The sequence below is a fragment of the Anopheles moucheti genome, chromosome 3 (assembly GCF_943734755.1).
Source record: "Anopheles moucheti chromosome 3, idAnoMoucSN_F20_07, whole genome shotgun sequence".
NCBI lineage: Eukaryota > Metazoa > Arthropoda > Insecta > Diptera > Culicidae > Anopheles > Anopheles moucheti.
Genome location: NC_069141.1, coordinates 33,928,673 through 33,941,331, shown reverse-complemented (window position 1 = coordinate 33,941,331; position 12,659 = coordinate 33,928,673). Strand labels below are relative to the sequence as shown.

Below are 12,659 nucleotides of genomic sequence, written 5' to 3'. Positions count from 1 at the left end.
GCTTTCGGTAATTGATGGCATTACAGTGATTGCATGCTTCAGAATCGACGACACAGACCGCCAAGCCCGGCTTCTTGTGTCGGAACCGTCGGAACACTCGCGGTAAAGGGCGGCGTACGGTGCTGGCATCCGTTGCAGGATGCTCGGTGCAAGAATGTTGACTGACAATTAATGTGGTTGCACACCAGCTGAGACCCTCGGTGGGCTGTACCGATAAGGACCCGGCTCCCCGGCTCCCCGGCGGCTGTTTCGGTAAAGATGGGACAGGGGATGGATTATTTGCCACCTGCTGCCAGCCAGCGTTCGGTCGGTTCGTGGTTTAGCAGACCGGCACAATTCCAGCAATTAGACGCTACAAAACGGTACCGGACAAAGTCCTTTAATTTCCTCTCTACCGGTCCGGGTGCATCCGGTGGGCCGGGCACCACTAATCGTGGTCCGTCCGTCGATCGATAAGATAACACATCTCGCCAACAGGGCAGGGTGTCAATTATGGCTTGGTTGATTTGAGACACGCCAAAACTGTCATTATTTGACGATCCAGGTTAGTTATAGAGCATCACCGTACAGGGTGCACTTTGACACACAATCCATTGTCGTTTCGATATCGCTCTCTGGAATTCATAAGTTGATAAAGGAACTGCAATTAAGAGTTTAGTACAAAAATGTGATTTATTATTCAATTCCTTCTGTTATTTTCCTAAATTCCCGTGTAATGTTTCCAAACAAAATAAATCAACCAAACATCATTCCCCAACTGAAAAAACCCCTATTTAACCCTGTTTACGAGTCTCCAGATAAAGCAGAATGCCATCCCTTGGACGCGTAATGAGTTCGTGCATGATCGTCTGCTCCTCGCGCGTACGCACAGATCGCAACCGGAAGCGGCGCAGTACGGTCGACACAATGCTTTTCTCCTCCAGCAGTGCAAACTTTTGGCCGATGCAATTTCTTGGCCCAGCACTGAACGGGATGTACGCGTACGGGTGACGGTTTTCGGTGTTTTCCGGCAGAAACCGGTCCGGATCGAACTTCTCCGGGTCGGGGTAGAACCTGTGTGTGCACGAACAAAAAAAAAACCATCAACATGAAGGACGGGTGCGATGCCAATGGCAACGGTTCAATGCTGTACCAACCTTTCATCCCGATGCACATGGTACGCATGAATTCCCACGATGGTTTCGGCCGGCACCTGGTATCCCCCGAGCTGGATGTCCTCGCTGAGCGTTCGACCGAAAAAGGACACGGACGGATACAGCCGCAGTGCCTCCTTGATGCACCGTTCCAGCAGCTTCAGCTCGTTCAGATCCTGCATCGTCGCTGGGCGGTTGTCACCGGGCGGAAAAATCGACTCAATTTCCTCGTACACACGCTGCTGAATGTCCGGATGGAGGGCTAGCAGAAACAGCACCCAGCTGATACCAGCTGTCGTTGTGTCGTGTCCCTGTCGAAAAGGGGAGCAAATTGAGTTCGGTGCATGGTCGTCGAATCGATCAATGGTCAGCGGTAAGGTAACAGAAAATGAAAAAAAAAACACGACCGTGCCCTGCGATATGATCGAGAGCCGCTGAGGTGTAATTTAGCGTACCAGGGTTAACCCCCGTAGCAAAACGAATTCCTTGAATGGGGCATTTGGTTGGAAAATTGAACAACAAATGACGGTATTGGATGATGTGCTTTCCGAACAACAACTGGCCATAATACACAAAATTCCTACCTTTTTGCACCAGATTATACCGCAAGAATCAATATCAAGAATGGTATTATTAATAGTTCATATTTCATTAACTTTTTCCAACTATTTTGCGGAAGCTTCTGAGAAGACTTAATAAAAACAACATTTTGCAATAAATTGCCTGATAATATACAATTTGAGTGACAATTTTTTTTTCTTTAAAGCTATCCACCATCCATTCCACCAAAACATTGTGCCGAAAAGCTTCATTTAACTTACCTCAAACATGAATGTGTCCACCTCTTCACGCACGTCCTCGTCGTTCATGATGTTGTGCGCCTGGTTGGCTTGCAGCAGCAGATCAAGGAACGCCATTCGCTTTCTAGCACCGAACGTTTCACCATCGCGCGTTTCGGGATGGACATTTGGCTGGGCCGATTCTAATGCCGCTTTCCTGTCCCGAATGACCTGTGCATTCATTGTGCCATGATGAATTACTCAATCCATTAGCAAAGTCGTGCCGTGCAACCTTACCTCCCGAGAATAGGTATGCACGGTGTCCAGTGCATTCGTGTAGCGTGCGGCAAAGCGTGATCGTAGCCAAATAAAGTCCAAGTGCAACCAGGGACGCACCATACGCTCAACAAACAGTCTGCTAAGCCTGCAACAGATAACACGAAAACGTACAGTTGCAGTGCGTTTCGAGCACATCACGCAACGACAACCCAGAATCGGTTCTTACTCGCAGACAGCCTTGACGTAGTCGTTCTCTTCTCCTTCGCTCTGAGCATTTACCTTTACACCCATGGCGGTTTCTTCCGTGCATTAAGCAACATGTAGAACCGAAACGGATGGAGAAAGAAAGAGAGAAAGAGAGATAACAAATAGCACAAACAATCCATTAAAGGGCATGCTAACAATGGACGCATCACGCGAAACAATCCCCCGAAAATCCCGCACTCGTACATCAAACCCGGGGGGTTCGGGCCGATCTTGGTGAATTCGCAATTGGAACGCTGCCAAGCCGATTGATCCGTGCTGTAGTCCGCTGTCATCCCCTTTTGCTGCCATAATCACTTACGTGCGACACTTACCGCAAATGATGTCCAGTGCCGCCTTCGTGATAAACGGATACATGTTGACCGGTTTGCCGGTGTCGGCGTGCGGCTGCAAGTGCTCCACCAGCTCCTGGCTGTTCTCCGCGAACACGTCACAGAACCCGTCGAGGATGTTAAAGTGGAAGGTCGGTGTGATGAGCTTACGGTGCTGATGCCAACGCTCACCTGTTGCATACCGGTTTTGTGGGGAATTTGGGAACGTGTTGAAGCCGCAAGACAGTGCGAAAGAAAATGACATTGTCAATCAATGGATATCGTTGACGACGGGTTCGCGTACCTTTGGAGGTGAGCAGTCCATTCCCGAGCCAATCGTGCAGGAAGCGATACATGGTGGCCTTTTCGATGTTTTTGCTGGAACCGATGACCTGCTCAACGTATTCGGCCTTACTGATGCGCACCTCAGGAGTCATGCCCGTCCATACACGATGAATGTTGGGGTAGGTGCGAGTCCTTTCATCCAGCAGATAGAAAATCTCTGCAATAAATCATTCACGAATGTATTTTAATCAAATTATTAAAATTGAAACATGTTTTTATACGCCAAAATAAATAGCAATTAAACCTTAACAGCTTACCATGTCGCTTTTTGCCGAAAAATGAGTACATCGTGCCTATTATCGGGTAAGCTTTCGGGCCCGGTATTTTTTCGAATATCTGGCTCAGCTGCCATCGCTTCATCAACCACTGTAGATACGCGGCAAACAAAACAAACACGAGCACTCCGTGAAAGATCGTGGTGAGTTCCGACATGACGATCAAGACGCAACCACGCAACAGCTCGCACAACGAAACAGGTTCTCGACGCGCAACAATGACCTAATTATCCACTGCTGTGAAGCCGCAGCTTCAACATCACACTATCGTTCGTTGCGATTGAACCGGTGGACACGATGGCTCGTCCGAACTTGTCTAATGAACACGTTTTATGAATTACACCGTATAACTTACGCACTTGAACTGTGAACGTGGGAGTTCTTTTTTATAAGCAAGCGCCCCGAGAAACCGCGGGCCGCAACGCGTATTGCCGATCGAGAAGCGAATGAGCTACTGCTGCCAGATTAAACCGTTGGCTGTACTAAATACAGTTGAATTGAAGCGAACACGCGGGAGATTCGCGTAAGAAAACAAACGCGTTATAGTCACTCACGGTGTCTAGACCCCCATCTAGGCAGGCTGTGGTGGCTGTACGCAGTGAAGCGTGCTTTAACGCTTCACCCCATTTGGCACTATGGGTTAAGCCTCGAAAAAAGAAGGTGAGAAATGAAATTTCCCTCGTTTTACTGGAATCTTTTCTTGCTCACCTGAATTGGAGATATTTTAATTAATTGAAGTTTTAATTAATCAACCATAATGTTTTTAATACTTGTTATTCAATAAATCTTTTTATTATGTACCTCTATCTATAGGCTCTAAATCGATGTAAACTTCCATTTTGAGAAAACTCCATTTTGAGCAAAAATACTTTAATTTTTTTAAAATATTCTTTGCTTTTTTTATATAACGGACATGGTCATTACATCAACACATATAAAGACTAGTTCTATATTATAATCAGAGTTCGATTACAGCGCCACCATCCATCTACTGTAACTCATTCTCCCACAGACTGCGACGTACGTAAGCAGCCTCATTAACTCCCCACCTCAAGCCAGTTGTCGATTCACGCACGCATCCACTGAGCGGCCTTGCTCTACCTGTTGCATTGTTGTTGTTTTGTTTTATATGTTTGTATTAACCGATCGGCAACACACGCATTGGCATTGCAAAAACACAAGATCGTCTTACTTCTAGCATACGCCACGTTCTAGGCATGCATCGCTCGTTTCTAATCGATTGGTGCGATCGGTATCTTTGCTTATGGTGCTAAATTTAGCTTCAACGTCCAAAATAGCAAGTGCAAACAAAACCTTACTCATGTGGAAACGTACAAACAAAAATAGATCACTTATGCAAGCGGCAACCATCGACACCGGAACGTAAATACCTTCCCCGTCATTGCTGTGTGTTTTCACTGACAAATTGTTTCATAGCAATGCACGTTATGGCAGGGGTTTGCTTATCATTGTTGTTGGATGGCCACGATGTATACAATACACATAATTCCAAGAATTTCACTTATCTGCTAGACGGAAGCGTGATCAGAGTAGCTGGTGTGAACAGGTTCTAATCTACGATGCAATTTTGCCGCAACCAGGTATGATCCTGTTCCGTACTAGATTTCTTTTCCTTATCAATACACTCGTGACTAAGATCTAACGGCGTCTAGAGCACTCCAGATTATGTGATTATTGCTAAAGATTCTGAAGCATCATGAATCATAAGGTTGGAATTGTATACGACAATAATTAAAATCGACTCCTAGCATGAATACTTGCATTAAAACCATTTTAGCGAAAGCTCTGCAAGGTATACTATTTGAGCTTTTGCGAAAGCTGATAGTGATCTACGTGGTTTTTATAATTTTTTCATTGAAATTATGCTGAAACACCATTCTGAAACACATCTGACAATGTATAGACCCCCAAGAAGGCACTGAAAACCTGAGGAGGATCTTGGTTTTTGAGTGGAATATGTCGAAAAGATTCCTGGAAAACTAAAATTAAAACTATTTTCAATCAGTAATGCAGCCAAACTGCCATAATTAGAAGCTTTCTTAACTAAATCTTCACTGCGTAACTTCTATTGCTTGTTTTTAAAAATAGAATCGCGTGTATGTACAGGAACTCAAAGTGACCATCGATTAAATCCGCTCCAAATAATCGCCAGCATTTCAGTATCCTTTTCTCGTGGAATAAGAATTAAAACTACTCACATAATGTGATGATATTGAGGTCTAATAATAGTTCGACAAAAAGATCACAAGCAGAAAAACAAACATAAAGTTAATCACGAGCATCCCCGTAGCAAAACTCCAATCCAATGAATCGTTACTATACAAACACTGTGAAAAGTTACATTATACACTCCTCATTAACCAGTCGACGTTTGCAATATCTCTTAGAGTTGGATTTCTACTCAAACCCGTTGTAAAAATCGCCCCAAAAACGTTATCAAATCAGTCAGACATATTTCTGCTTCTTTAAGGGTGCAAGCGGCAACCTGAAGGTTTTGCCAAATGTGACCTAAACCCTTGCACTTCTTCTCAAAGAGAAAATTTATGATTATTTCGCCCGAAAACTTCTCGCTCAATCTTGTTTTGGTGCGGGACACACTATGCGGGTGACAAAAATCACCCATCGCATCGTACTTCATGTTAGTTTGCTGGGTAAAATGTTTTGAAGTTAGGATAAACATGAAAAAAGGATACACGAAAGTCTTTTTTTTATGGTCGAGAACGAGGTGGTGGAATTACAAATGTGTTGGTCAAGGTTTTTTTTTTTCATGCGACAGCTAACCGAGAACTGAAACCGACTTTCCCTTTTTGCGCACGCAAACAGCACGTACATGGCCCGATATTGTACGGTTGAGTGACGAGAAATGGTTTCCTAGTGGCTCAACCGTACGTGAGGAAACCTTTTCATGGTCAATATTTTGCGTTTTTTGGTTTTTCCTGTGGCCGGGGCCCAGTGTGAGATGCTGGAGCAAAAGTCAAAATTCATCCGTCGTTAGGATGGGGGAGATTTTTTTTGTGCCCTGTATTTGTTTGTAACTACGATTTGCTGGGTTCGTGTTCGGATGGGGAGCAGGAAAAACTAACCGTAAACACTACACCTCGCCTCGCCATCACATGTGTTGCGATGACTGATGAAGTTTGTGCTTTCCAACTAAAACATTCCGACAAATAAACGGGTCGGTAAAATCAGAGTTGTTTTAATGAAATCGCTTGAAATGAAATCCTATTACAGCAGGCTATGGTCAGACTCATGCCGTCCCGTCCCGGCTATGGTCTACACCCACAAAGACTACCGTGCCGAAAAAAGGGCGCTGGTAAAACTCACCGTGAAGCAAATGGTTTTGCCGAAGCGCTGGTTTATTAAATTCATACTTCAATGCTTCCGGTTTTCGTTAACATTGGGCTTCATTTATCATGGTGGCCACCCACACCTAGCTGATAGATGAATGATGGAAACCAGTAAGGTGTGTGGACTTGCTCTGACACTCGGGAAGCTACACTACGAACGTTCTCGTGCGTCACGATGCTTGAGGGACCGAAATGGATCGTATGCAGTTCCTGCTACTATTTGCTCCTTTTTATGGTGTCCCGGTTTGAGTAGTCGTATCGTTGATGGATACGAACCGAAACTAACAAGTGTGCTTGCGTGTGTGTGTGTGTGTGTGTGTGTGTGTGTGTGTGTGTGTGTGTGTGTGTGTGTGTGTGTGTGTGTGTGTGTGCGCCTTTACACACCATTCAGTAAATTTCGTTACAAATACCACATTCGTGGTAAACGAACCGCGTGTACTTCGTCAAATCAGCCCCCGTTTTCAGCCGTGCGGTGGATCCACCGTGCGGCAAAAGAAAAGCTCGTGAAGGAGCATCATCAACGGTGACGGCGTAAAATGGTGGCTCATAAAAAAGGTTCCAATTTTCTCGCTTTTCAATGAGGGCAAGAAGACCTCCCCCAACTGCCTTTATGCGGCAGGTGTTGTGAAGCCATACACGGCACACTTCAGCATCATCACGGTCCGCTTTAGCCGCGCAAACGAAGGTGCAAAACGCCAACAACACCACGCGGCTTGGGCGCCCCGAGAATGGTTGATGTACAGCCTGCTCTCGTTAGCTGCAACATTCTGCTCCTGCATGCAATATCGCAGGATGAGGTAGAGCGATAAAACCGAAAGAAAGCGCCCATAATGGTATTTTGCAGTGCGCTTCAATCTACACCGGCACACCTCTTCACTTTAAAGCATCCATTGCGTTCCGCTGCCGCTGCGGAAAATGAACCATTTTACTACCATTCCGTATCGTTATTCTTCTGCCACCCAGCCCACAGCCATTACGCTGCAGCAGCGGAGAGTGGTGGAATGGAACGAACGGAGAAAAAAACACACTTTCCAATCTGAAGAAAATCTCACGTGGCGATTTATCCGCTTTCACCATCCTTCCACCGTAGTTAGTTCGTTGGAGGTCCACCCCGGGGAATTTATGGAGGCCTTTATGGGGCTACAGTTGTGTGAACCTTGGCTGGCTTCATAAATGTACCAATCTAAATGCAGTCTCACGTACAATCAATGTTTAATTAGCGTAAGCTAATTGTCCGCCACTGCATGAAGGTGTCGCAGAAGGATTCCGTCCCGTGTCGTTCGAATGTGTTCGTCGGACTTATCGGATGAATCCGTGCATGTCGCTTCGGCTACTCATCGCTCATCCAAGGAAGGTTCTTTGATTGTGCTTCTTAGCATTCTTAGGTTGTGTGTGTGTGAGAGAGAGAAAGAATTACACTTAAACTCGCACTCGTGAATCTCTGCACTTCCGCTCGTTATAAATAACTAAACGGTGTTGTGATAACGTGTACCAGATCCGTTCAACGATACGGTCATGCCGGATGTAATGTCACGTTCCTTACTGTGCAGAGTTTATGCGGTTTACAATTTTAGATACTTTCAATGCAATAGAAGGCGCGATCCGGTCGTGTATCGTTAGCGATGGCGGTCTTCACATGACAGGACCGAAATAAAATCCCATCCCGACCAAACTTCCGTAGCAATGATTGACAGTGGAGGAACAATCCTCTTGGAGGCCCAGGACGGAATTTTTAAAGGGGTGGCCTATAATTTTGCTACGGCATTATCGGTGTTAGGGAAGTATACTTCAAACATTATTTAACAACACCAGCAAAGTCTCGGAAAGAAAGCTACCTTGCGTACACCTCAGAGTTCTGTTGCGTAGCCCTGTAAACGGGCCGTTAAGCTAGTCTATATATAACCGTTTGTATGCGCAACGGAGAACCATAACGCCACTACTTGGATCACATTTTCTACGATTTACGTACATTTATGATTCCTGATTAGTCCAACGCCTTCTACGATTTTTTCGCCCAAGGTACAGTTTTCAATCGGTTTACTTTACGGTAACAATCAGAGAAATTTCTTAGAAACCTGTTTCGCTCATGTTGATGGTTTAGGCGATGAACAACACAATTGTTTTCAGATTTGCGATACCAGGAAAGCATGTTTTTCAAAAGGTGAATAAATTTGCCCATCACTATTGCATTGCATACTATCAAATCCGTGAGAACGATCGCTAGTGTAAGGAAGATGAATGAAACGAAAGCATTCTTCATCTCGCTCAAACTTCCCGTCGGCTGGTACGAAATTCCATACAAAACCAGCTGTTTTCAGATTGCCGGTACCAAGAAAGCATCCACGGAAGAGGTAGCACCTCTAAAGCAATTTTGCTCGAAAACCGCCGAAAGGTATGCAATGTTTAAACACTAACTTTCCTGTTGGTGGAGAAAAAATTCTTCGAAAACTACCATTTTCCGAATGTACAGTACCAGGAGAGCATCCACGGAAGAGGTAGCTCCTGGTACTGCACCGTAAGGTATGCAATGTTTATACACTAACTTTCCATACAAACCAGCTCTTTTCAGATTTTTCGATACCAGGAGAGCATGTTTTTCAAGAGGTAACACCTGGTACCAGCCGAGCAAGCACAATTCACGCGCTTCCCGGTAGTTGCAATCCCAAGTTGTTGCATGTAAGATGTTGCATGCTAGATGTTGCGCAACATATGTTGCGCGACATATGTTGCATGTCAGGTGTTGTGCAACATATGTTGCGCAACATGTGTAGTGCAACATGTGTTGTGCAACATCCTGGTACTCGGCTGGTACCTCTTATAAAACATGCTCTCCTGGTATCGGAAATCTGAAAACAGCTGGTTTGTATGGAAAGTTAGTGTATAAACATTGCATACCTTACGGCGCATTGCATTGCAAGTTGGTTGCAAAGTTAGTGTATAAACATTGCATACCTTACGGCGCAGTACCAGGAGCTACCTCTTCCGTGGATGCTCTCCTGGTACTATACATTCGAAAACTGGTAGTTTTCGAAGAAATTTTTCACGACCAACGGGAAAGTTAGTGTTTAAACATTGCATACCTTTCGGCGGTTTTCGAGCAAAATTGCTGTTCTAGGTGCTACCTCTTCCGTGGATGCTCTCCTGGTACTATACATTCGAAAATCCTGGTGCAATTTCGTTTATACTTTAAAGTCACAAAGTCGATATTCTTCTTTGCATTTAATTTATCACATAGAAACAAATGTTTTATATAGCCAAGGAAGATATTTTTGATCAAGTTTTTACCTTTTCAATTAATTTCTTCACTATGAATTAACTCTGCTGTTAAATTTCCAAAAATCGCACAAGCGGCACAAATTTTTTGGGGCCTGGCAAGGCCCTAGGCGACCGCCTACTCCGCCTACCGTTTGATCCGCCGCTGAGGATTGACTATCCGGCTTCGTGGTAAAAATAAGTCGATACGACCTGGCCTTTCTAATGAGAACAAAATAAAATTACACAACATTTGTAATTTTATTGGTGTTCTGTGCTAAATAAATGTGTTTTACTTGCACCTAGATAGATGCAAGCTCTTAAACATTTAAGGCTCTTATTTATGCAAGCTCTTAAACAGGTGCTTTTCTCGTTAAGGACAATCGCGTCCTTTAATGCGTATTTGTTATTTCATCATTTGTATCCTTTAAACTCAATTAAGCAAAAAAAAATAAAATCCGGAAAATATTTGATTAATAAGACCTTCAATCACACAAAAAGTTAATTATAAATACAATCACACTTGAACGTTCAGCAGTGCCATTCTTCGCCAGTAAATTTGATTACAATCGTTACATCGTTCCATAGCTAATTTAAATACTCCCAACCCAACAGCAATGCTGTTGCAGCTCGCTGTGGGGAAAGAAAACGGGAACAAATTAAAAACAACATCGTACACATGACTGCATTGCACTCAAGACTCAATTCTCGTCCAAAAACACACCCGGGCCCACAGGGCAAATCGGTTCGGTGCAGTTGTGGACCAACGTTTCGACTGGTGGTGGACGTAATTCAATTTGTTACGACCAATCGAGCACATGCACTTCCATCTCCCGGGTGGCGCTCCGTCTGGATCTCTACCTCCACCATTTCCACGCCAGTTCCCGTCGTCTTCGATCAGCAGTCGATCGGACGGAAGCGGAAGAACATACATTATTCATTTGAGGTCCTTTCGCTTGCTCTTTTTCCCATTTTTCGCTTACGGCTTCATCGAGGCCGTGGGACTGGTGAAAAACAGTACATCGAAGCTTCTGCCGGTTCTGTACACTTTTGTCTGTTTGATCAAAGTTTGTTTCTTTCAACGGTTTCGTACGAATCGGTAATTCATGGAGATCGTCCCAAAACCAAGTTCCAATTGTATCAAGTTGTTGAGGGCAAACGGGGCGGAAACGTGGACTGAGTTTTCCAACTTTTCGCCCCCTGTCCGGATTGCACGTGTGGTAAGGGAAGTAGGATGCTGCAATGATTGTTATTTATTTTATTAACTTCCATTTGATTTTCACATTCATTTCTATTTCCCAACTGAGAACCCGTGGACGTGAAGAGTCAGCTGAGGGGAAAAGTGCAGCTAATGCATTGTCCTACAGCTTTACCTTTCGAGCTTTGTTCGTTTGTGTGTGTGTGTGTGTCCTTCGAAAGGCAGTTGGTTTATCCGTTTCTTCCCATATCCGGTCAAGATAAATAAATAAGCTTCAACATATGGAGGGTAGAAAGGTACTGTCCTAACCGACCAGCTGCCACAGTGAAACTAGATCGTGGCTCCACGTACGGGGCTGAATCCTTCGAGACGGAACCATCCCACCAGTAAGCGTTTCGATGTGAGAAAACACTTTGAATTACGAACACTAAATACAATCGCCTCTTGTTCTCGTTTCCTAACCGGTACGGAGAGGTGGGATAGAGTTTCGATTTCCGAGCTCCCCCGCATACACTCACACGGACTCCTGAGACCACCGCGAAAGCAACAACATCGAAGTAGCTTACGAACGGTGCTTCAGCGTTAGATGGTCGGTTTCAGGAAGCTTTTGAGATTTAATTTTATTACACCACCGCACCGCTACAGCTTCACAAAAAACCTGTAACGCGGGAATGCTCCACACTGACAGTGGTCGTCAGCTTGCGTCAGGAGTTTATTGTGTTTGATTTATTGTTTTTAGTCTTACGATTCTGTTTGGGGGTTTGTAAATATCTTGCTGTTAGATGACTACAAGAATTTTTAATTGAATATTATGCAGCACCCACACTTAAGGTTAAGACAGAATTGTTTATCCAAAATTCATTGGGCACAAGTGATACCTTGTATAGCAGAAGGAAAAACTAACTGATTTGGATCAACTCTACTGATTTGTAATAATATATAATTAGCACATAACTTTATTTACGTATTAAGTAAGCTTAAAAATGAAAAATTTATCTTTTATTTTAAACGTGTTTTTAAAATACAATCCTATTGATAAAATTGTTCATGAGAATTATCATAATACTATTATTACAAAAATCCATTTAATTATTGTTATTTATCCACCAGCAGGAAGTTGCCTTTTTGCTTGCTTTACCAGAATTAATTTTCATTGTGATTACCATCATCCAATTCCTTGAAGGCACGCTTTACCTAACCAGTTGTTCCCGCTAACGATGCCACCAACGGTAGTGATTGATTTCCGGAAGAAAGTTAACCGTTGGCCAACCTTCACTTCCGCTCACTGTTCCGCTGCATATTCGCTCGACTGTAGCGATGATGTGATGACTGTCCGTCGGATCCACTGTGTACCTGTGCCGATCAGACCCCGTTGGACGGCGGATTGTGGTATATCGTCGTTTGCTCGCCGGATGGGTTAAAGAATGCGAGAAATAAATTAAATATTGCTAAAGT

The 12,659-nt window shown here is 44.1% G+C and overlaps 1 protein-coding gene across 1 annotated transcript; it reads right to left on the bottom strand.

The window, feature by feature from the left end:
- Positions 1 to 659: 659 nt before the first annotated feature.
- Positions 660 to 10,687, bottom strand: LOC128303224 (cytochrome P450 4C1-like). Its single transcript, XM_053040102.1, has 9 exons — positions 10,663 to 10,687; positions 3,369 to 3,512; positions 3,071 to 3,268; positions 2,770 to 2,958; positions 2,418 to 2,490; positions 2,210 to 2,336; positions 1,955 to 2,143; positions 1,137 to 1,444; positions 660 to 1,053 (listed from the first exon to the last, which is right to left on the bottom strand). The coding sequence occupies exons 1-9, from the start codon at positions 10,685 to 10,687 to the stop codon at positions 774 to 776; spliced, it is 1,533 nt and encodes a 510-aa protein (XP_052896062.1). The 3' UTR covers positions 660 to 773.
- Between the last annotated feature and the right edge of the window lie 1,972 nt (positions 10,688 to 12,659).

What these genes read in the sequence shown, in the direction of transcription:
- LOC128303224 (XM_053040102.1), bottom strand. Translation starts at nt 10,687, where the DNA reads ATGTGTACGATGTTGTTTTTAATTT. An exon ending in TGCATACCTATTCTCGGGAG is followed by an intron (nt 2,144 to 2,209) that starts GTAAGGTTGCAC and finishes ATGAATGCACAG; the next exon opens with GTCATTCGGGACAGGAAAGC. An exon ending in TGGACACATTCATGTTTGAG is followed by an intron (nt 1,445 to 1,954) that starts GTAAGTTAAATG and finishes CCTTTTCGACAG; the next exon opens with GGACACGACACAACGACAGC.